Source organism: Euprymna scolopes, chromosome 25 (genome assembly GCF_053919585.1).
Source record: "Euprymna scolopes isolate OS-2025 chromosome 25, ASM5391958v1, whole genome shotgun sequence".
NCBI lineage: Eukaryota > Metazoa > Mollusca > Cephalopoda > Sepiida > Sepiolidae > Euprymna > Euprymna scolopes.
Genome location: NC_136506.1, coordinates 79,105,302 through 79,131,610, shown reverse-complemented (window position 1 = coordinate 79,131,610; position 26,309 = coordinate 79,105,302). Strand labels below are relative to the sequence as shown.

The 26,309-nt window shown below is 35.6% G+C and overlaps 1 protein-coding gene across 1 annotated transcript in view; it reads right to left on the bottom strand.

Annotated features, from left to right (window-relative positions):
• Positions 1–26,309, bottom strand: part of LOC145247455 (cilia- and flagella-associated protein 69-like) — a 114,060-nt gene that overhangs the window by 40,480 nt on the left and 47,271 nt on the right. The window contains exons 10-14 of the mRNA XM_080109238.1: positions 15,695–15,816; positions 8,978–9,197; positions 7,875–8,039; positions 6,390–6,505; positions 3,763–3,881 (exon numbers count right to left, since the gene is read on the bottom strand). Coding sequence (XP_079965364.1) covers positions 3,763–3,881; positions 6,390–6,505; positions 7,875–8,039; positions 8,978–9,197; positions 15,695–15,816 — 742 coding nt within the window. The remainder of the gene's footprint in view (positions 1–3,762; positions 3,882–6,389; positions 6,506–7,874; positions 8,040–8,977; positions 9,198–15,694; positions 15,817–26,309) is intronic.

The following is a 26,309-nucleotide window of genomic DNA, read 5'->3' as shown; positions in this document are numbered from 1 at the left end:
GATTATGAAATACTAGCAGAGGTCGCCCAGTGTTGCCTAGTCATAAAATATGCTTAAATATGATATTTTAATTCATACAGATTTTGTATTTATTATTATAGAGTCAATTAGCTGTTTATTATTATATTGTACCTAATATATAGTTGTGATTTCAAAAATTAAAAATATATATATCTATATGACTTGAGTACCATCAGCTAGAATTGAAACTGAAACCGAAAACAGAATTTAAAGCACTCCAGCATGAGACATTACCGAATCAGCAATTTTAAGTTAGATAAGAATTGCTAAAAGTAAAATAATAAAATAAACATGTGAATATATATATATATTTGTGCATGCATAGAAGAGCAGTTTAAGTAGACTTATGCTTACAAAGTTCACATTTCTTTTAATTTTTACCCCTTAGCAACTATTTTAATCAGGTGAAGACCCATAAAAAAACAGTCCACAAAAAAATGCAATATTTGAGTCGCCTCGCGCCACACTGCGACCTCTCGTCCCAGAGGAGATACAGTTTGAAAAAAAATTGAGACAGACAGACAGACATAGTGAGTTTTATAAATGTGATTTGAGATTGACCTTCAAAGACTGTCATGTATTAAGGCTGTGAACAGTTCAAGGATAATCTAAACAACTTGTCTGATGAGTTCAGATTTGACACGTGTGAATAGAAAAACAGAAAATAAGAAAAGCGTGAATCACATAAAAGAGTGACGCTGTGCCATGGTCCCTGGCGTTGGTATTGCCAAGAACCACACCGACATATAATGTTAATTGGATATTAATGTTACTGTTTTAACGATGAAAGATAAATACATGAACATGTCTTTCCTTGTTGCTTGCGAGCCATGTGTACAGGGTAGAACAATAAAAGTGTAACCCCAAAGAAAACAGCACTACAGCTTTATGTTAAAACTTTTATTGAAAAAATCAATTCAGGTAACTTGATTATGTAGTAGAGCTGACATCTATTTAATGTAGTCGCCCTCAGCCTCAGTCACCACCTCAATATAGGTCTGGAACTGGGAGCATATTTTTTCCACAAGCGCCGGCAGCAGCTTTTTTTTTTTTTTTTGTTAAGTTCAATTTTCACCCCAAACAAGGCACAGTGCCACTTTAAAGCAGGGGGCTACTATCAGGGGCTTAATTAGCAGGGTCATTATGAAGGGAGATGAGTAGAAAGATGTTTGTTAACATTACACTTGAACTTCTGCATATCAGTGCAGTTGGGAAAGCAGAATCCCGGAAGGGAGTTCCAAAGACCCGTAGTTCTGAGGAAGAAACTATTGGAGTAAAAGGCTTTCTTGCACCTACGGATCTCTACTGTAAAAGGATGAGACACTTAGTAGCTTGTCGGGTTTGTCGGGGGTAGTTACGTCGGGGAGGTACAAGTGTTTGCAGTTCGTCAGAGCATTCACCATTAAAGTATTTGTAGAATAGGCAGAGGGATGCAACATCTCGTCGATGGGACAGAGGCTGAAGCCTAGATGACAGTTCAGGACCTATCAGGTTGGTGACTCTCTTTTGAACCCTGTCCAGGAGCGAGAGACAAGCAACAGATGCACCAGCCCAGATGTGACAACAGTACTCCATACATGGGCGAATGGTGACCTGATAGAGGTATAGGATACTGTCAGGCGTAAGTAGTTTTCTAGCACAGTAGAGGGAGCCAACCTTCCTGGCAGCAGCCTTGACAATGCTCTCAATGTATCTATTCCAGTTCATATTCCCTGTAAACGTTAGGCCGAGGAGTTTAAAAGAAGTACTTTTAGGCAATGTGTTCTTGGCCATTGCTATTAGTGGTAGAGAAGGTTTCTTGTAGTTATTGAAGGAAACAAGCTTAGTCTTAGCAGCATTGAATGTGACCATCCATTTTTGTCCCCATTCCACAACAGATTGGAGGTCATCCTCTAGTGTTTCCGCCATTTCCTTGGATATGTGTTCATTTGTTTTCCCCTCATGCCTGTTATAGAGGGTGGTGTCATCAGCAAATATACCCATCTCTGAAACAATTGTATCAGGGAGGTCATTTATAAATATCAGGAATAATAGAGGTTCAAAGATAGACCCCTGAGGTACTCCCGCATTTATGTCATATTGTTTAGATGTACGACCGTCAAAGACAACTTGGATTTTTCTCTTACTTAAGAAGGATTTAATTACATTATGAATTCTTCCAGTGATTCCATATGATCTAATTTTCCTTAGAAGACCATCGTGCCATACCCTGTCAAAAGCCTTAGATATATCAAGGGCTACCGCTCTACCCTCCCCTGTTTTGTCCAATGAACGGTATATACGTTCAGAAACTACAGTTAAGATATCTGCTGTTGAACGGGCTTGCCTGAATCCATATTGTTTGTCAGTCAGAAGTTTAGCAGCTGTTAGGTGCTGGACTAGGGCTTGATTAACTAAGGACTCAAATATTTTGGCGAAAAGCGGGAGGAGGCTAATGGGGCGATAATTTAGTGGGTCAGTTCTTTCACCAGAATTCTTGAAGACAGAGGCGGTTTTCCAGCAGTCGGGAAAGCAAGATTCGTTAAGGCATTTATTGTAAAGTTTGGAGAGAACTGGAGCAACCTCGGCAGAGCATTTTTTTTAATAGCACAGCCGGGATGAGATCTGGTCCACATGCTTTTGAGGTGTCTAGGTTTTTTATAATAGCATGTACCTGAGAAGGGGTGATTTTCAAATCGTCTAGTGTGGCGTCTGTTCGCAGAGGAAAATCAGGGAGTGAGTGGTGTACCGAGTTCAGTGTGGAGTGTGAGGCAAACCGACTGGCAAGCAGATTAGCCTTGTCAGTTGCCGTGCAAGCAACCTCATGATTGTTTGATAGTGGGGGAATAGTTGACTGTCCATTATTTACTACGCTGTTGTAGATTTTCCAAAAATCCCGGGTTCCTAATTTCTGTGCTTGGTGAATACTTGGTGAATATTCAGTGGATGGTGGCGATCAGGCTGGCTTTGGTGTTGTGGGAGGTCATGTTGGTGATGTTCTCGACATATGACCAAACGAAGTAGTCCAGCGGGTTCAGGTCGGGGAAGGAAGGGGCTATAAGTCGTAGCACTCCTTCTGAAGCCAAGCCTGAGTCTCTTTGGACTTGTGGGCCAGCACCGAGTCCTGCTGTCTGCGACTACCTGATTGCAACAGGAGATTACCACACTTCAGCAAATCCAGGTACATGTGATGATGTGAGATGGAATGATGTGGCCCTCATTTGAAACCACACCACGTGTCTCGAATCCTCTACATCTCGAATACGTCTCAGATATCTGCTTCTCTAAACATGCGCGTCCTTTTTTATCTCTGCTGTGCAACCAGCTTGGCTTCTATCACTAATGCAGCATCAGCAGCTCTGTTACAGTTTCCTTATTTTACGAAACGTTTCGCTGACTTCTTTCTTCAGTGAATAACTGCTGCACATCAAAACCACTTACAAACCAGGCTAAATCAAAGGGAGATCACTCTCATATTTTTGTCCATGTTTGCCAGATTGTTTTGTTTTTGTTTTTTTGCAGGTCAAATTTCGTGAATTTGTCCTTTTTTTAAAGTAGTTTGGCCTTTCAAAAATTGTATGTGGCCTTTTTTTTCAGAGTGTAACATACGAACTAACTAAGGCAGGAACCAGCAAAATAATATATAGAAAATAAAAGGATTGCTTTTAGGCTGCTGTTGTTGTAATCTCTTCTATATATAGTGTCTGGAAGAGTCCATATTTTAAGAAATAGGGTAGATCACCATCATACTATAACACTTACCAAAGGCAATCGAGGGTAGCCATAAGGAGAGTGTGGAAACCTTGCCCAGTGTTAATCACCTTTGAGTCTGGCTTCAGGAAATGTGTCAACATTTTCACACCTGAAAATCCAAAAATTTCCTAAAAGAAAAATTGCCATGAGAAAGATTTAAAAAAAAACAAACAAAAAAAAACAAAAAACACAATTAGATTTATTTTCTAATAGAACAATATATTTTTGGAACAAATTACCAAATTAGGTTTTAATAAATAGCTTTTATGTACAGGGGTGGTTCCAAAAGTAAAGCCCACAAATTTTTTTCCTAACTCAAAAAATTGAAGAACTATGAAGACGAGAGTGGTACCATTAAAACGATCAACCTTCTGTGTTCCAGAATTTATTTTTCTACATAGTCACCACCATTCTCAACGCACTTTTGCTCGAAATTCAATGACGCATCTCTGCTTCTGATGCACGTCCATGACAGGGGTTGCTTTCTTAGAGTCTCACACCGTCATTATCTGTGAAAGAGAGATGAAACTTTAAGGTCATGTCATCATAACAATATAATTTGCAATTATTTCTGATCGATTCAGATGAAATAAAAAATAGGAGGCATTACTTTTAGAACACCCCTTGTATGCAACTGAAAAAATAAGCTGGATTAATGTAATCATCTATTATTAAAGAATATTTGGTGTCTGCCTGAAGCTGAGGCTATACTATTACTTCTATTGTATTATCTTTTAATGTAAAATTCACGAAGGTTATCTCAGTGATATTCACTTAGGTATCATATCTTTTTTTTGAGGGGAAGGTCTATATATATATATATATATATATATATATATATATATATATATATATATATATACAGGGTAGCCCAGAAGTAGTGACTTATTTTTAAAGTTATTCAAGTTTAAAAATAGGTCATTACTTTCGGGCCATACTATATCTATATCTATCTATCTATCTATCTATCTATATATATATATATATATATATATATAAGTGAACGTGTCTGTGTATCTGTGTGTGTGTGTCTGTGTGTTTGTGTATCTGTGTGTCTGTGTGTGTACAGTTCCCTACGCAATAACTCTGTCAATATTTAGTCTACAGACTCGAAATTTGATATACAGGGTACTGAGATTTGGGAAAATCTTTGTGATCTGTTTTCGGCCAGGAATTTGACTGTTAAGGGGTCAAAGTTCAACGATTCACCTTTGAGAACTCTACCAAACTCCTCCGATAATTTTGGGTATAAACAATTGAAATTTTAGATATAAGTTCCTTGGACATGGATCTAACTTAATAACTTGATTTGAACCCAAAACAAATGTTTAGGGGTTTTAATAGGGGCCAAATTTTAAAAAAATATTGACCTCTGCGGTCTCTACCAAATTATTCAGACAATTTGTGGTCTAAACATTTGAAATTTTACATAAAGGGTATTCAGAGATAGGGCAAGCTTTTTAATCGGTTTGGATCGAAAACTTTTAGTTACCAATATATAAATGCATGTATGTATGTTTACATGTCTGCCTAGGGGACGGATTTTACTAAGATCAGTATCGTTTTAAAGTTCGACCTTACAGACGACTCATATCGAAAACTTTGCTAAAAACATTAATATCTTCACCTTCAACTGGGCACTTTTCTATAGGGGGAATCGCTTTTTTAACCGATATTTTTTAAAGTCATCCTCTCCTTTCGATTGTCTAGCCTTAATTTAAACATAAGTCACTTCCGCGATGGTCGTAACAGCAAAGAACTCAGGGGGGGGTCATTCTTTTCCTCCTACGGTACTTTATGTGCCTAGCAGTGTTCTTAGGTAGTGTTCTTTCATCGTATTATTTCGATTATTACAAATGAACATTGACTCTTATTAATAACTTATAATGAAATATAATTTGTGTAATTGAGTGGAAAGTTTTGATTGCGATTTTTCAGACCCGGGGACAATTTACGATCAGGCATCTTCAATATCTCAGCTAGTGAACCCCTTGTTCTGTAAGCATGTGAACAAACATTCTTTGTTTTCCTATCTATATAAAACTTCCATTTTGAATATTTTGTTTTCTTGTCTATGCAAACTTCCATTTTAAACATTGTTTTTTTTTTTTGTTGTCTATTTAAACTTCCATTTTAAACATTCTGTTTTTTTTTCTGTCTATGTAAACTTCCATTTTAAACATTCTATTTTTTCTTTGTCTATATAAACTTCCATTTTAAACATTGTTTTCTTGTCTATGTAAACTTCCATTTTAAACATTCTGTTTTCTTGTCTATGTAAACTTCCATTTTAAACATTCTGTTTTCTTATTTATGTAAACTTCCATTTTAAACATTCTTGTTTTTTTTTTGTCTATGTAAACTTCCATTTTAAATATTCTGTTTTTTTTTTTTTATCTATATAAACTTCCATTTTAAACATTCTGTTTTCTTGTCTATGTAAACTTTCATATCAAAATCTCTTTTGTGAATTTATGCTTTTGAATTCATTATTTTGTTTGTGTTTATCATACAGCCTTCTCCTCGTTCTCTCTCGCCAAACCAAGACAAGAAAATTACAATTAGTAGAAAGCTTAAAATGTAAGAGTTTTCTTCGTTGAATTCAACTGAAAACAAGTGCAAACGTGTCGACTGACCTTGTGGTGTTCATTTCTTTCACATATATGAGAGATGATTAGAAGCATGTTGGATCGCATTTCATTCTCAATGGCACAATTCCACGCTGTATACCGGATTGATGAGGTCAAAATGTCTTGAAAAATTAAAAAAAAAAAAAAGCCACAAAATATTATGGGTCAGAGAAAATAATCACATACTACTACTGTTGGGTAGTGGGGTTTCATATTAAAGAGATATGACGGGGACATTCATATTGAGACAATAAATATAACGAATATAACGATAGTGATGATGAGGGAGAGAGAGGGAGAGGAAACATTTATACGTATTACAGTTCTGGGATGCTTGGGACTTTATATAGATACTGAATGGAGATGTATACAAGTTCTTTACACAGAGGAGGGGAGAGGTATATTCCTCGAAGGGTTACACAATGTTCATTACAAATGATACACATTACCTTTTGAGTAGATTTTAGTTTTACTAATAATTTAAAATATATATATATATAGGATGGAACGCTAAAACTGTCGCCCTAGAAAAGACATGATTTCTGTTTGCTGATAACAGGTTTTATTTTTTTGTTGAAGACCAGTTGTTGCAGACTAGTTGGCCAGTTCTATAATTTCTATCATTTCTGAAAGTGACACAATGTTCACCGAGCGAGCTCGGAGATGCACCGCTGTACAACTCATGCTCTCTACCAATCTAAATTATGACAATGGCACAGCATCCTCAAAATCCATCGCTGGATTGCCATGAATAAAAGGGACGTGCCCAGATAATGAAAGCAAAGTTTCCGGCTACAATTATGGTCTTTGGTGTGGTTTCAAGTGAGGGCCACAACATGCAACCTCACATCTTCGAAGTTGGCTTGACCGTGTACCTGGATGTGCTGAAGAGTGTGGTGATCCCCTGGTGCAATTAAGTTGCCGATAACAGACCCTGGGTGTGGCAGCAGGACTTGGTGCTGGCCCATAAGTACAAAGAGACCCAAGCTTCGTTTGAGAAGTGCTACAACTTTATACTTTTCTATCACTGGCACCCCTCCTCCCCCGACCTGAACTCTCTGGACTACTTCATTTGGTCATAAGTCGAGAACATCACCAACATGACCTCCCACAACACCAAAGCCAGTCTGATCGCCATCATTTGCTGAGTATTTACCAAGCTCCCGCCGACCCTTGTGGAAAAAGCATTCTCCCAGTTCTGGACCTGTATCGAGATGGTGATTGAGGCTGAAAACGGCTACATTGAATAGATGTCAGTTCTACTACATAATCAAGTTATCTGAATTGATTTTTTCAATAAAAGTTTTAAAATAAAGCTGTAGTGTTGTTTTCTTTAGGGCGACATTTTTATTGTTCCACCCTGTATTTTTATCATTTCATCTGTAGTGCCAATAATGGAAAGTTAAGTTTCAAACAGCAATTGTCGAGAATAGGATGCATATAGCCCACACTTAATTAAAATAAAAAGGCAAAAAAGGAAATGTTTCTTACTGATTATAAGCATAATTGCTCCTTGGTCAACCAAATCTCGTATGATGAGTTGATTTTCGGTGGCCACGACGTTGAACAATAAGCGCAGACAGAGTCGCTTTTGGGCATTTTTAGTGCCGCGACTATTTTCACCATAGAAACTATTGCCATGGCCTTTGAATTCGTCTAAAAAGTAAAAAAATTGAAATGTTGGAACAAATGAAATTTTGTTTCTGAATTTTTAAGATAAAGATTGATTATTCATATTATTTGGATTCTTCAGACTACTGTCCTCATCTTCGAGTGCTCTTTTTTTCATGAAATTTGAATTGTCCGCACGGATCCATGGCATAGTGGATAAAGCCCTCAGTAAAATTCAGTTGTAGGTTACACTTTTCTGGAGGTGGAAGATTCAATCCTCAGTGCAAGCAACACTTAAGTTGCAAATTACTTTAGATTTCTACCCAGTTATGGGTGAAGGAACGAGAGCATGCTACCCCCGTGAATTAAATATAAGGTTACATTAAAAATTCCATGTAGATTCCCGAGTTCGATAAAATACATCTGAAGAAGGTCAGATGTTACATCGACTTAAACGCATTGTGAAAAAACGTTACTGAATATAATATTAAACTAAAATAATTTTTTTTAATAATTAAATACTCGTTATACAGATATAAAAGTGATTTTTCGACAGTCTTGATTCCAAAATCTTGCCGGATTAAGGGTTTTGTTGGACCATTCGATTTAATCTCAATAATTCATCAACACACCATCTAAGTCATTCGGTGCAAAGGTTTTTGCCGAGTTATAGAAGGGGCATCTAAAACCATTGTAATTTAATTTTTGCATATATAAGTAGAGTATTGTTTTAAAAAAATAATGCTATATATATATATATATATATATATATATATATATATATATATATATATATTGACTGTTCAATGTTCAACTATATCATATTCTGGACACAGCACCAAACTGAGTGTGAACTTTACTTTCTAAAAGCAGCTTCAACAATGCACAATATTATTCGACTGTTTTAACAGTACAATGAGGTAAATGATTTTTCTGTCTCAGAACTTTTTATAAGAAAGTAAATGTGACTGAGTTGTACCAACCTTCGCGTGTACACCACTCCAGGAAAAGAAGAATGCGAGTGTTTCCTTTGCAAGCCATGAAGTCTTCCTGCAGACGTGGACACAAAATGCACAAGCACGAAAGGGCATGAAGTTGTAGTTCTTCGTATTCGGCCACAGACCATTCTTGCTTGGTAGTTGTCAGTGGGTTGTTGCGTACAAATGAAAATAGCGCCATCAGAAGATGACCCTCCGACAAGAGCTATAAAAGAATTTTAAATTTAGTTAAAAATCAGTGGCAATGTTTACTGATTCATATACATATATATATATATATATAATCAAGTTCAGGTATTTTGCTAATCTATATATATAAAAGCGAAAATGTATGTATGTATGTATGTATGTATGTACGCTTTTCCTCAATGTCCACAAAAGGCTTCTTTCAGAGAAGCGCTTGCTCGGTTCACAACTTCTTAAAACTTTTTATATCATCTATAAATTGTAATATCTCAGAGTTACCCACGGAGCTCGCCTGTCTATTTAATTTTATTGACTTTCAAACGTTAATTATTCCACATTTCCCGCATCGGCACGCGTTACATTCGGTTTTCGGTATAAAAAAAAGTGAAACTCGACTCTAATCACAGGCAGTTATCTCAAGAGAGCTAAGTAACGTTTGTTCAATGTCGACTTCGTCATATCAGACTGTAGCTTTCATTTCGCTCCTCCTAATAAACAGGGAGCGGGTTTTTAAAAACAAACAAACCGATTTATTCACCACATTCAAAACTGTCCCGCACAAAATGCTAACTGCTGAATACCTATCGCCGTCACGTCAATCAAAAACGCGCACCTGTTTTTTTTTTAAACACTTTACTATTTTCCAACTGTGCGTCATGAAGGCTTCGTTTTTTTTTTTTTTCATTGGCACCTGTTTTTTTTTCACATTTTCAGGGGTTTTTCACATACCCCGAAAAACACCCGGGCAATGCTGGGTACCCCTCGCTAGTATGAAATAAAAACCAATATTTTGTCAAAAGTAATCAATACGCGTGTAGAGCCTATAAATAAATAGAATTATATAAACATTGTGAGGAGTCTACGCAGATCCACTAAAGTTTCTACATTCCGCAGAATCAACTTTTAAATCTAATATAACTGCATCAACTTTTAAATCTAATATATAAAGGGCTATATGTTTGTCTGTCCGTCTTCATATTTTCAAACTCTATCTCCTCCGAAACAAAAAGTCGCAGAGCGTCACTAGAGGCCTCAAATGTTGGATTTTTTACAGACTGTTCTTTTATGGATCTTTAGTTGGTTAAAATAGTTTTTAAGAGGTCAAAAAGGGAGTCAAAATAAAAAAAAGATCGTTATACATCTTGTACATTAATCTTAGTTTATTTTTAATATTTAATTTTTAATTGGTTCATATGCGTGTCACGTTGGTACAGGGGTAACGTCACCAGCTTTGAATGCTACAGTTAGGGTTTCAATTTTAACTGATGGCACCCAAATACTTTTTTTTTAAATTATTTTTTTAATTATATATGCATCGTCAGGACTCTAAAATTTGGATGATATGAAGAATGTAGAAACGTTGGTTGATCAGCATAAATTTCTCACAATGTTTTTATATATATATATATATATATATATATATCCTAGAATTTTTTTCCTTTTCTCATTTGTTCGTCTTAGCCCCAGAGTTTCTACCATTTCTACCTATTTCGTCCCTTTTGCTTTTCGAAGCGATTTTGTTTAAATACTTTTAGATATTTTATTATTTAGTTCACCCTAGAATATTTCGATAGTTAATTTAATTTTTAATTTCTTATTCTACTCGTACAGGGTGACCCAAAAAAAACGGGCCCCAACTCTAATTAGGCCCCATTTCTTAATGTTTTGTCCGAATGAAATGAAACTTTGGTCATAACTAGTTTATTATATTCAAAACATCACATCAAAACACTAGGGTCTTTGGCCTTTTTTTCTCTCCGTTCTACAGCATATGTTCTAGATGGCCTCCATTTAGCTTTTGTTTTTGTTTGTTTTTTTTTGGGGGGGGGGTTACCCTGTATATAGTCGTATATTTACACTTCGTTTTTAATACTTATTCGCACATTATATATAATTCTCACTTGTATATAGTTATTTCATTCTTCAATTAACTTCGACATTTAGTTGTACTTATTTATAAAATTAAAATTTATGCGGTAAATTTTCCAAAGTTTATCTTGAAGATAATTGAGTTTGTTTGTTTTTTTAACAAAGAATGATTTGCATATGTTTGTCTGTGCGTCTGTGGTTGGTCGTAAGCATGTATATGCCAACCTCTATTATTATTAGCAAGGATTAGCCTTATTATAATTAATTCTTCTCTATCTTGGTTAGTCTTAGGATGTGTTTTTTTTTTGTTTTGTTTTGTTTTTCTCATTGCTATTATAATATTCGTATACTAACTAGGGTTGGATCAAATACAATTGTATTTGTATTTCAATTGTATTTAAATACAATATTTATGTAATTGTATTTGTATTTGTATTTTTAGATTTAGGAATAAATGTATTTGTATTTGTATTTGTATTTTTAGACTTAGGAGTAAAAGTATTTGTATTTGTATTTGTATTTTTAGACTTAGGAGTAAAAGTATTTGTATTTGCATTTGTATTTCTGGTAACCTAAACGAAAGTATTTGCATTTCAATTGTTAAAAGTCAGTATTTGATCCAACCCTGTTCACATACATGTTGCGTACGTGTACCAGTCTACCAGCCCTGTCCACTTCCAGTCACACACGCTGCTGCTAGTTGAGTGACGATAAGTCTGTGAGTCAAGTAGCTTCAATTCAGGGTTACCAGCTTGGCTTTTTTAAGGCGAAATTTCGCGAATTTGGCTTTTTTTGAAGCAGTTTGGCTTTCAAAATTTTTGTTTGTTTTTTTTTCAAATTTATGCTTCAAATTTGGCCTTTTTCGGATAATTTTATATAAATATTTATTAAATATGGATTATTAAAGAAAAAGTTATAATAAAGTAATTTAAACAGTTGTTTGGATGTCTAAACTTGTAGATTTAAAAAAAAAACTTTTGACCTCCCACTCCCATTCATGGATTTACACCCTCTCGCACTAAGCGAATCTCACACCTAAATGTTTAATCCGGTTTCACAGTTACTTACTTACAGTCTATATGGACCCTTTCAAAGAGTTCACAGTTGAGTATGAAACCATTTTGGGGACATTTTTTAGTGCTGGCGCCTTGTCCCTGCCAATTAGGTCACTGAGTATATTTCCTCTGAAATAATCAATTCTTGTATTTTTCGTTTGAAATTCTTTAAAAGTAGTGTTTTGAAATTAATTGAATTAATTTATTTTCAATTTATAGAAATTTGAAAACTTATAACTATAGCTATTTAAAGTTGTATTTAAAATGAATATTTTTAAGTATTCATATACTTTTTCCTGAGTAGTCCCAAAAGTTTAATTAAAAGTCAATAATTATAGATTTTCTAACTATCTTGGATTAATAGACACATTGCTACAGCATATGAGGATGTAGTGACTAAATTTGGAATTCGTGGCAAAGTGAGGAAAGTGGTTGCAGACAATGCTTCGTCTATGGTGAGAGCATTTGATATATGTCTACCAGGATTATATGGAAATGAAGTGAAAAATGAAAGTATCAAGGAAAATGGAGACATAGATAACATTGATATTTTGGAAGAAGAACTTGATATTTTGGAAGAAGAACTTGATCTGAATGAAGTCCTTGCCCTTCTTCCACCGGATCGGTCCAGTTGCTTTGCACACACACAACAAATCTGCATACGAAATGCCTTCAATGATCCCAGTGTCAGATGCAGCGCAATTGCAACTGTGATACACAAGTGCTGTAGTATTGTAGCTGCAATACGGCGATCTACTGTGGCAGCACCGTTCTTGGAAAATATTGGGATTTCACTGCAGGCTGCTAATGCTACTAGATGGAACTCTCTACTGACTATGCTTAAGTCAGTTCTCAAAGATGTCAATGGCGTCAACTCAGCTATTTGTCTCCTAGGATCGTGCAAGAACATACGAGAATTGAACGTAGTGGAAATAGCAATGCTAAAAGAAGTGGTGCAAATTTTGGACCCATTCCAAGAGGCAATGTCGCAAGTGGAAGGAGAAAACATGGTGACACTTTCTTGCGTTGCACCAGTTGTATTTGGCCTTGAACACAGCCTCAAACTATTTATGGAAAGTAAACCAACCTACTGCTTAAACTTGGCTCTTCTATCAAAAAGAGATTGCATCCGTTTCTTGATAGGACTGATGTCATTGCTGCAGCTGTCATGGACTCCAGGTTTAAGCTGTCATGGCTGTCATGTGAAAAAATGAAAAATAAAAATATTTCGCAGTCAACTCAGTTGTCTTTGAAGAACACAGTTCAAGAGAGGAAGTTTTTCATGACCGTGAACACAAATCAAGACGAGGCTGACATGAATGCAAAACGCCCTCGTCTTTTTGCCTACATGCCACCAGCTGGGAAGCTAAATGTAAGTCCATCAATAAGCGACACTACAGCGGTAAAGGCAGAACTCGATTCCTACTTAGAAGAATGTGTTCTGGCTTTTGACGTCAACCCACTGAGGTACTGGCGGGAAAACAAGAGCTTCAAGATTTTGAAGCCTTTCGCCAGAAATATTCTAGGGTGCTGTGCAACATCGGCACCATCTGAAAGAGTTTTCAGCAAGGCTGGTAATTTTTATACCCCAGAGCGAGCCAAACTTGGCCCGGAAACTTTCAGAGCTCTAATGATGATAAAATGCAATGAGGACATGATATAGAGTGTAATGTAGATGTCAAATTTGGAAGGAAATATTTCTTCTTTTTTCTTCTTTTCTTCGCATATTTTCAGATTGTTTAAATCAGTTATTGTATTTTTATTTGTATTTTTAGATTGAGGAATAAAAGTATTTGTATTTGTATTTGTATTTTTAGCGTTAGTATTTGTATTTGTATTTGTATTTGTATTTTTAGAGTTAGGAATAAAAGTATTTGTATTTGTATTTGTATTTCTGGTAACCTTAACGAAAGTATTTGTATTTGTATTTCAATTGTTAAAAGTCAGTATTTGATCCAACCCTGATACTAACACGCGCCATTTGAATTCAGCGTATCCGAGAAGCCAGAAAGATATATATTATTATTATTATTATGTGCATAAAATGTATACCCATAAACATGCATGTTTCTAGCTTTCAGCCATCCTCAGCATGGGTTAGGATCAAACTCATGACACCAGCATTCACACACGCGCGCGCGCGTGTGTGTGTGTGCGTGCACATGTGTATACCATTAGGCATCATTCCCAAAAACAGAAGATGGAATTCATTCACACTCATAATTTTTTATTAGTTTTTATGCAGACGCCTGGATTTTTCTGATAATACGTCCTGCACATGTTTCTTTTAATAGCGCAAAATTACTAAACAATTCCTCAGAGACGAATGGATGTTTCTGAAAAAACTGCCAGAAAGTTTATTATACGGAATGAAAAAAGAATTTGGAGAAGAAAAAAAAAGGAAAGGAAATGTAGATATGTAAAGTTTGCAAAATAAAAATAAATAAAAACTCTTACTTATTGTAGTATTTATAGCCCCCCCCTCTCACAATTTTTTTTTTTTAAATTGAATTCAAAACAAACGTGGGTCATGTTTTACTTTTATGTTTAATGATAAGATTAAATATTACATGTGTCTTAGAGAAGTAAGGTATTTAATTACAACATTGAAACATTTGTTTTTAAACCAAACAAAAAAGCATTAATTATTACTATGCTGTTCCATTTATTTTATTTAATTCCTATTTAAATGCTAAACATCAACTCTTAAATCTAATATATAAAAGGCTATATGTTTGTCTGTCCGTCTTCATATTTTCAAACTCTATCTCCTCCGAAACAAAAAGTCGCAGAGCGGCACTAGGGGCCTCAAATGTTGGATTTTTTACAGACTGTTCTTTTATGAATCTTTAGTTGGTTAAAATAGTTTTTAAGAGGTCAAAAAGGGGGTCAAAAAAAAAAAAAAAAAAATCGTTATACATCTTGTACATTAATCTTTATTTATTTTTAATATTTAATTTTTAATCGGTTCATATGCGTGTCATGTTGGTACAGGGGTAACGTCACCAGCTTTGAATGCTACAGTTAGGGTTTCAATTTTAACTGATGGCACCCAAATACTTTTTTTTTTACTTTTGAAATCACGATTATAATAACATATACGAAATCTGGACAAACTAAAATATCATATTTAAGTGTATTTTACCAAGACCGTCTTAAAAGACAAGATGGCCGGTGGGCAAAAATAATTTAATCTGCTGACGTCATCACGGATAGTCCCTTGATATTTGGTTGCTTGACACCGGTAGTCACCGGTAGATATCGTAACGTCTTGAAGTCAGTGTAATATTTCTTTTTTTATAAAAATGCCTTCACGGTGCATCGTTCCAAATTGCCGAGGAAATTATCGTAAAGGACCCGAAGGCCACGATTTTACGCCCGGGCAAAGCCGGGCGCCCCCCCCCCCATCTCCGCTAGTAGTTTATATTGAAATTATGAAAGAGATAAACAGTGAGACTCGCGCATGCCACGTCTAGGTGAAAGTTCCCAGCTCCTAGGGTATGATAGGCACATTCCTTTTAATAAAGGGGTAACACGCAGTTGTCCTGAATAAAAAGTACTAAATATATAGATATTCTTGGCAGATACTTACAGGTAACACGGCAGGGTCTTTACTGAGAGAACAAACAATGCTATAAAGGAGTTTCTTCAACTCAAAATCTTCACGGAAGGTCGTTAGTTTCAAATGTTTCAGCAAAATGCTGTGGCTTTTTACTAAAAAAAAAATAAAACGAAACAAAATACAAAACAAAACATACAGCATTATACTACAAAAAATTCTAAATTAGTATACCTTGTTTCGTTTTCACGGCACACTTTTGGTTTATTTCTTTTTGAAAAGGATAATTATCTCTCGAAATGATTAAAATTTTACTATCCCGATTATACATATTGTTTTAATTGGAATTCATTATTGAGATGAGTATTATTTATATTAATTTATTTATTGTGGACTATTATTCTCATCTTTATTAGTTGTTGCTTCACGACGTTTTGGCCAACTATTCCTCTATTGACCTTTGAGAACAGAGGCTTACTTGGCCAAAACTTGGTGAGACGACAACAACTACGGATGGCAGTGATTGCTGAGAATGCAGTTAGGAGATTCGAAGTTCCTATCTGTCGCGGTTACCACCTGACGAAGGCCAGAGAAATAGTTGGCCGAAACGTCATGAAGCAACAGCTAATAAAGATGAGAATAATAGTCCGCAATAAATAAATTAATATCCCGATTATATTTAACACTAACAAACCCGTAAATGGTGGGCATCCGTAAAAGTTCCTCGTGAACGATCACACAGCAGTGTAAATGGGGAGCGGGAAAAGGAGGAATTTAATAGAGAGAAAAGATTTTACAACTTCCATTAAATCTAACCGATTTTGGCAGTGGACTCTCACCAGAACAAATATAGGAATGGACGATTATCGAGCAAGTGTAAAGGTAATTGGCCTATAGCACACCTCAGATAATGTGCTACAGTTTGTGCATATCATATCTGCATGAAATCTCCTGATTTTTAATCCTATTAAGGTCAAACTCACACGAGAAAAATGAGTTCATTTTATTTATATAGAGATTAAGTCCATATTTACTGATTTATATGTGAATGATTTTGAAAAATAAATATATATATACAAATTTATAACTTATAACCTTCGTTCGTTTATCTGTTCATATGTCAACGTCACTTCAACATCCCAGTATTCTAGATTGCTAACAAACACACAAACAAACAAACAAACAAACAAACAAAACAGGCTCCTTCAGTCTTTGACAGACTATGGCTACCCACGAAGGGATGCCTGTGCATGAAATTTTTGTGGCAGGGGTGCGCAATCTCCAACCACACCTCTCCTGAGTCGACCAGTGTTAAATACCAGTGGCAAGTGAAGCATATGTACAGGACGACTGGAAACAAATGCCGAGATAAGCAGAGAGCACATATAGCACCTAGAATTTCCAAATGGTCACCCATCTGGTACTAACCAAGCTTAACGTTGCTTAACTTTGATGATCTGATGAGAACCGGTGCGTCAACGTGATTATGCCGTATTTACATTGCTGACAGCCTTCTTAAACACTTACATATTTCTAAAAAACATAAATCTATATATATCTATAAAAGTGAGATTGTGTGCGTGTAAAGACAACTCTCAACTTATATACTCAACGAATTTTTTATCTACAGACTTGAAATTTAATATATAGAGTATTCAGACATGTGGAAAACTTTTCAATTGGTTTTCGACCGGAAAAAGAGATGCTAAGGGATCAAAATTGTAAAATTGGTATTGGGGGGGGGGTCATTGGATTTTTATCTGTTTGTTAACTGTTTCACGACTGTGCATACATGAATTATTCACATGACAGCTTTCTTATGTTAAGAATAAGTAGGTTTGAAGACACTTTTTAAAATCGTGCCAAGCTGGCCTAATGGTTATCATACCTTAGTCATTTTCTTTAGGTTTTAGTTTTGATCTCAGCTCGAGTATTTTTTTTTTACTTACAAGAAGTGAACTGTTTAGAATAAAGCATAATACTCGCATACACGTGCCTCAGTTTTTTTCCGTTTTTTTTTTTTTTTACTTCATCTTTTTATTTTTAAGTAATTTAATGTTAAGTTTACTACCGGCCAACGCCGGGTATATCTTCTAGTATCAAATAGTTTTAGATGGAAAAATAATGAAACTGATCACAAATCATGTGACTATAGAATCAGCTAAACAAAGTTCAATTTCACTCATCATCTCTGTAGCAGTTACCATAACAGACTATTTTCTCATGGATTAATGCCTTGCTAACTGATTCGGCCACACACTGACCAGCCAAATACAAGGGCGCATTAATCCTATGTGTCCCTTAATGGACTATTTACTTCTGTCTGGAACGATCCAGCAGCCACCAGAGGAGCCTCGACCACCACAGAACACAAACCTCTCTCCTCTCGCTCTCTGTCCACTGAATCATCCCAGGCTGTGACTACCCCACTGAAGACTTCCACAGCCTGGAGACACTTCAAGTTTTCTGCTTCCAGACACTAAAACACTCAAGAACTTTGTGTTCCTTTTTCTTTTCTTTCGCTTCGGACATAGTCCTTCTTAATACGAAATAAACCTTTTCGTTGTTTTTTTATTCTGTGACTTTTGTATTTATTAATCTGTTATTAGGGATTTTGTGCATTCACGCAGAAAACTACCTATATATCCACAATTATGGGTAAAAACAAATAACAGTGTGCTTTGGGAGTCATATTATTTCCTAATGGACAACTCAAGTCAGCCTATTAGAAAAGTACTAGGTTAAAAAGAGAATAGCTGTATTCTAGTCTAGTGTTTATATATATATATATATATATATATATATATATATATATATATATATATATATATATATATATATACACTAGTAGGAACCGTGTCCTAGTATTGCCTTGTATGGAATATAAACAGAATAATTTAACTATTAAAAAATCACAGTGAAATATCGAGTTCCCCTCTAAGTGTTTGGGAAGCAAAGGAGAAAGAGACAAAAATATATATAAACAAAAAGAAAAAGGAAATAGGTTTATTGACAGAACAATGGAGAGGAAGTTGTTCACCAGAGTAAACAAAAAAGAAAGCTAAGGTTGTGACTCATGGTGTGGTGTTGAACAGTAACAAAAACAAAATAATACAAATATGTGTTTAGAGTTAATTATGGAAATGTCGGTGGCAATGAATTTTATGACGGTTGGGAATTTTACAATAGTCAACGTTTTACAACAGTCCAGTTGAGGACAGTTGCGAGTGGGACGCAATTGACGACAGTTACAAGTTTGGCTTAGTAAAGGCAGATCATGGCTCGAAGAAGATGGGGAAATGGATTGATCAACTGACTGACGAATGTAGCTTCGACAGTATATGGAGATGGAAACTTTAGCATGTAAAGAGTTGATGGTGTAACACACATAATCAGGGTACAATTAACATTTGCAAAAAGTAGCGGAGTCTGTGTTTTATATAGTGTTTTATTTAATTTTTATTTTATACTTGTAAACCCGTGCGCACACCACCCCTGACCAGTCGTAAATGTGAGAGATGATGACACGACCCGTAGAGAAGATGCAGGAAAAGAAATCTGTGGCAAACAATGTTGGGGTCAGCGATGTTGTCGGCGGGGGAGCACGTGGGTCTCACAGAGGAACAAACTCATGCTGAGACCTGCCCAAGTCAGGTTTAAGTGAAATACAAACTGCAGTAAATGGAGTGGAAAGACTAATTAGATCTAGCCTCATAACCCAAAATAATAAATACTGAATTGCAAAAGGTTAATTAATAAGAATTAGGTGGGGAAACTGGGGTCGAGACTAGAGAACTAACTTTACCTCCCCATATGAAGCCAATCTACAGAGTGGAATAATAGAAAAGACAACATGGTTCTATCATACCTGAAACTGACACAAGTCAGATCGGAGATGCACCACTCTACAACCCATGCTCTTTACTGATCCAAGTTATGACAACAGGACCATTGCCAGCACCATCAAAATGCATCGCTAGATTGCTACAAATAACAGGGACGTGTGCAGAGTGATGAAAACAAAGTTTCCAGCCATGGTTATCGTCTTTGGTGTGGTTTCAAGTGAGGGCCACATCATTCCACCTCACATCTTTGAAGTCGGCTTGAAAGTCAACACCAAAGTGTACCTGGATGTGCTGAAAAGTGTGCTGATCTCCTGGTGCAATCAGGTGGTCGCTGGCAGAACCTGAGCGTCGCAGCAGGATTCGGGGCCAGTCCACAAGTCCAAAGAGATTCAGCCTGGTTTCAGAAGGAGGGTAATAAATTGTACCTTCTCTCACTGCCCCCTCCTCCCTCACCCTGAACCCGCTCGACTACTTCGTTTGGTCACACATCAAGAACATCACCAACATGACATCCCACCACACCAAAGCCAGCCTGACCACTGCCAACTGCCGAGTATTCACCGAGGACCCGCCAGCTTTTGTGGAAAAAGCATGCTCCCAGTTCTGGCCCCATTTCGAGGTGGTGATTAAGGCTGAAGGCGGCTACCTTGAATAGATGTCAGCTCTACTACTTAATCAAGTTACTTATATTGATTTTTTTTCAATAAAAGTTTTAAAATAAAGCTGTAGTGTTTTTTTCTTTAGGATGACACTTTTATTGTTCCACCCTGTAATGCTAACTTAGAGTTGATTACTATATAAGTCAGAGATCTTTACTCTTTAGACAGATTTCTCCACAGCTGGTGGAACAAAGTATATGGAAAAAGAGTTCTTGAGTTCGTCTTGCTACTTCAAAAAAAAAAAAAAATAATAATCCTTTGTCAAATGAAGATGAATTTAAGGAAATTTTGAGAAAGCAAATATTGGTTAAAAATTCCAGAACTAAAATTTTGTCAAAAATCTTATAGAATTTTCAATGCATATGCACAATGTTTTAAGAAAGGTCATTTGTTTTGCGCAAATCATTTATTTATTTTTTACTCTTTTTCGTCCCAAACAAGGCATACTGCCACTTGAAACGTAAGGAGCTACTATTTAAGATCATGTCTAACAGGGGATTGCGTGGAATTGAGCAGCAAGATGTCTGTTCATGTTATATTAAAACTTCTGCAGGTTAGTACAGTCAGGGAAGCAGGAAATAGGGAGGAAATTCCAAAGTTCATCAGTCCAAAGAAAGACACTATTAGAATAGAAGGCTTTCCAGCATCTAGGGAATTCAACAGTGAAGGGGTGGGATTTTGCTGCTTGCTGTATTAGTCAAGAGTATGTATGTCAATGAGGATACAAGTGCTATGAGTTAATCAGAGTACATTTCATTAAAGTACTTGTAAAACAAGCACAGGGATTCAACATTGCGACGATGGGATAGAGATTGGAGTTTGATTGACAGATTAGATTTGAGACTCTTTTTTTGGACCCTGTTTAAGAAGGAGAGACTAGTGGTCAATGCACTGGCCCAGTGACAACAATATTTCATTTATGAACGAATTGTGGCTTTGTAAATATATAGGACGCTCTCTGGTGTGCGCAATTTTCTAGTACGGTAGAGGAAGTCCACCTTATTTGCAGCAGCCTTGGCAATGTTCTCAACTGTATTTTAAACTTTAATTCAAGCCATTATATATAAAAATAATTTTATAAAATTAACAATAGGTTCTCTACAGTGCAATGTAGACTAAAATGTATTATGGACTAAGTCGCTATGAGAAGGCATGTGAATCTTCTTTCTGGTACACCGCGATGGGTCTCCGACTAGAGAAGAAAATTAATCAATTTCACCGATTTTGAAGACAATAAAAGTATGAGAATGTGAAACAATTGTTGATCATTATTCAATCCTGGGTAACGTCAGGTCTCCTTGATAGTATATATATATATATATATATATATATATATATATATATATATATATATATATATATATAATTCGATTTTTTTATTTTTATTATTTTATTTTTATTATTTTTATATTTTAAATTCGACCGTTTTGGATTTTACCATTCTTGGATTTTTTACCCTTCACCGGACTATCCATTCATGTGAAATCTTTTTATCATTTTTCTTTTACCTCCTATTCCCCTTACCTCACCCCTTTTTTTTTTTTAACCAAGTAAGATCTGTGACTTACTTGTAGTTTCATTAAATACTTTTATATGCAAAATCCGATCCTGCATTTTGCTAATTCCTGCCCTCTGATGAGAAGGAAAGTATTTCTTCGAAACTCCGCGGATTAAGGACTATCCACTTATCTTGTGCTTCCTTTTATAAAATTAAATATGTTTTTAACTCTTTTTCAAGATGTCTTTTAACATGTCTTATTAATCATTTGTTCATATATATATATATATATATATATATATATATATATATATATATATATATATATATTTATATATATATATTTATATATATTTCTGTGGAAATATGTTTGTTTTTTTATTTTTAATTATATTTCACCTTTTATTTATGCCAATCCTTAATTTATGAAGCTCAATGTAATTACAGAGCATATAACAAATAAATTACATAATGGCGTAATAATAGAAAAAATAAAAGGTAATTCCAGCTTCTTTTCCAAATTTTGGATTTTGTAATCATGCCCAAATGCACTTTATTTTCTTTTAATGGATTGATAGTTGCTATTTTTTCTGAGGAGTTAAGGGAAGAATAGATTCATTGATTGATATAATAATTAAATGAGTGATTTTGCGCTACAAAACAGGTGCTGTCAAGAATTGTGAATGTCAATATACGTAAAGGAATAAATTATAAGATGGTCAGCATCATGAAATTTGGAATATAGATTTTTGTCATTTATTTGTTACATATACATATATGTATGTGTGTGTGTTTTAGCCTAATTTTATATGATTAAAAAAATAATTCTATTAAAATTTAAGTAAAACTTGATATTTTTAGTTTACAATTCTTCATAGAAAACAACGGATGATTAATAATAAAGAATTGGGTTATTTTGTTTAGCGGCATATCAATCATTATGGCCAATTAATGGCCAGAACCATGTAATTGTTGATTTTGTTCTAAATTTCCAATTTCAAAACAATTACTGATCCCGATTCTTTTTAAATCTCTATTTAGCGATAGAGTTGTTTTGGGGTTCCCCGACCAAAGGAGGGTGGACCTGTAAATTCACCCTTGTCCGTTCATCCATTTGTCTATCCGCACTTTTCTCAATTACTAGGCCTTGGAATTTTTTTAAATTTTGCACAAACATTAAACATATGAGTAAGAAAGTAACAGAACGGATTTTCTGGGAAAACTCCGGTTGCCCCCCGCCACCACCCATCCACCCCCAAGGGTGCCATTCAGATTAAAATGGCTAAAATTGACACTTTATGCTTATAAAAAAAAAACCTGATGCCTTGGATTTTTATAAAACTTTCTGAAAAGTTGTAACTAACTGATTTCTATATAATTTTGTTTTTCTATACTTTGCGATAACTCTTGGGTGTGCCCCAGGGGCTCTTATAGGGCTAATAAAAACAGTCCATTTTTGGGACTATTTTACCATATTTGTCCAAAATTTTCTGTGTATGTCTATTTAGTAGTTTTACATGGTGCTGAACTCAAATTTAAATATGTTAAATTCTTAAGGCTAAATAGGAGGGGGTGCAAATGATGGACTTAATCATTTCTTTTTTTGCATGGTGCAGAACTCAAATTTACATATGTTAATGCCTAAAACTGCACCGTTTGTTCATTTTCACCAGAATTTGACGTTCCCTGAGGACTTTTGGGGATAAATGGGTAGGGGGGGGGCAATGCTGAACTTAGTCATTTTTTTATGCCTCGTTCACTGTGCACTCATGGGGAACCATGCATGCTTCACTTGTTTTGTTTTTTTTTGTTATTCGTGAGCAGACACACACACACACACACATTCAGCTTTATATTATATTATATTATATATATATATATATATAAAGGTTTTTTGTGGTACAAAATTTATTACAGTTTTTAAAAAAAGATAAGTGGAGTCATTAGAATTTGGGGGAAGATCGATGCAGGGAGAAAAAATAGACACTAAAAATAGTCAAAAGACTATTTGACTAAAATAAAAAAAGAACCTCGAAGTACCTTTCGTCCGACCCTTGTCAAGAGATCACGTCGGAAGCGATTAAAATAAAACAATTACACAATTGAAAAATGGAGGCAGAGAGAGGGGTGAAAAAAAATTATAAAACTACATGAATGAATGGTGAATTGAATGAATGAATAACCTGTGATATATCATCCATATTTCAGAACCTGGGACAAAATTAAAAAAAAAAATGTTACATGCCTGCAAATAAGTGCAGAAACAAGAAATAATGACGCAATGTAGGCATTTTTTTCCTCCTGGTAAATCAGAGCTCTTTAAACAGGTCTAATTTATGTGACAGCTCCTTTTGCCTACAGAGCGATGGTTTGCGCATTAGTACAGTTACAGCCTCCAAAATATTGAGATGTTGTTTGGAACGGGCCTTGTGTACAATGCGAAAATAGTCATCCGAATACGCTTCACCACATGCTTTATTGTCATACAAGTGCACACCAATTGATGACTCATGAATAGGTGAGCGCCACGATGTGCTCCGTAAATGCCCGGAAGTGTTCTGTGAACGCCCGGATGTGTTCAACAATGTGTTTATTCTAGACCCCCTGGGCTTTCGAAAACACACAGGGACATGCTGTGCCAATCTGACTCCCAGCCATTGAAACGTACGAGCCACATAGTCAGCATCACACTGATATTTAAATTGATATACAACTAAACTTTTTTTCAGTGTGGGAAGCGTATCTTTTTTAAAAGCTGGGAAGGCAGTTTTAGTGCCGAACACCACACGAGGCTGCACCACATAGAAGCAGTGAGATACAACCGAGGTAATTTTATCAACAAACCCTTTACTGATAGAACCAATATAAGGGAATTTCAGATAAACTGAACACTTAGCCGGACCAAAGAAAGGGTTGGTATTAAATTTAACAAGAGCTTGGCAAACATGCTTAGAAATTACACCCTCAGGGAAACTATTTTTCGCAAGAATATCAGCTATCTTCTTCAATTCATTATCAAGTTTAATAGTCGAGCAAATCATGAGGGCATGGTGGATCAGAGTCTTGATCAAACTGATTTTTCTCCTGGTAGGAGTAAAAGAATCCCAACTTATATACAGGTCTGTAAATGTTGGTTTTCTGTATACAGTTGTACTAAACCGGTTCTCTGTCCTTTCTACAAGGACGTCCAAAAGGGTAAAGAGTCATTTTGCTCTTCCTTTATAGTGAATTTAAGTGCAGAATGGAGACTATTTAAATTCAGGAAAAAATCGCTTACTTCATCGCAAGATTTGAAGATGACAAAAGTGTCATCCACATACCGCCAATAACGGAAAGGTCTAGAGACCCAAGTGAAGAGAAATGACTCCTGAAAGCCTAAGAAAATATTGGCTAAGATAGGACCCAAAGGACTGCCCATAGCCACCCCGTCGACCTGCTGATACATTACATCATTAAAGCTAAAGCAAACCGACTTGGTGGCTAATTCCATTAGTTCATGGAAAATATTCTAAGGAAAAGTGGGAGGGGTTAATGTGCTCCGATAAATCATGTCAGCACATATTTTAATAGTCTCCCCAAGGGGCACATTTGTGAACAAGTTAGTGATATCGAACGAACATAGGAAGTTAGTTTGTGAATTACAATCACGTTTCCGCATTGTAACAGCGAAACGGAAAGAATCCACAATACAATTATCTGAAAAGTTTTTTAGTACAGGTTCAAGGATCTCAGACAACCATTTGGCCAATTCATGTTGAGGTGAGCCAATCATGGAATCGTGAGAGCCAGGATGCACTATCTCTCATGTACTGGCCTTTCTAACCCCCACCTGTGAGGAAGGAAGTTGAATTTCAAGCTGACTAACTGCTTTCTTCTATAATATAAATCAACGAATTCTAACAAGACTGGATTCATTTGTAAGCTTGGTGTCTCGGACGACAAATATCAAAAAATTGGCCAAAAACATTAATTCTTTCACCCTAAACTCGGTTGTTTTTTACAAGGAGAGGTCGATTTTTTTCACCGACATTTTAGCAAGCCATCGTCACCATTGGGTTGATTTTGGGTAATTTCAACGCTTTTGACTTCCGGTAATGTCATGGAGACATCGGCTAAGACGTCAGATTTTCTTTCACTTTCTTTTTCGCCTTTGCGGCACAGGTTTGAGCCTGCCTTCCTACTACCACTTTTTTTATACCCTGGTTGCCTACTGTTATTTTGATTCCCTCCCCATTTTAACACCTCTCTCCACATTCATAGGTTCGAGCCTGCCTGCCTGCAACCACTTTTATTTTATTTTATTTTTTTTTTTTTTTGCTCAACACACATCCAAACACCCAAACAACGCCGAGCACCCAGGCTAGTCTTTTATTAAAAAAAAAGGCTGTTATCTGCGTGCATGTCCAACTAAAAGTCAAAATCTACAAAACAAACGTCTACAAAGTTCGCATTTTCTTGCTCAACATTACCTTGGATAAACAATTTCTAAAATTAAAGTAAGATTATTTAGTATTAGAGGATCAATTGGACCAGGTTTTGTAATGGAGGGAGAGGTCGATTTTTTCAGCCATTTTATGTACTGATTTAGAAAGAAAATGCTGACTGATTCCTTGTGGAATCTATATATAGGAGAATTATCTGTGTGT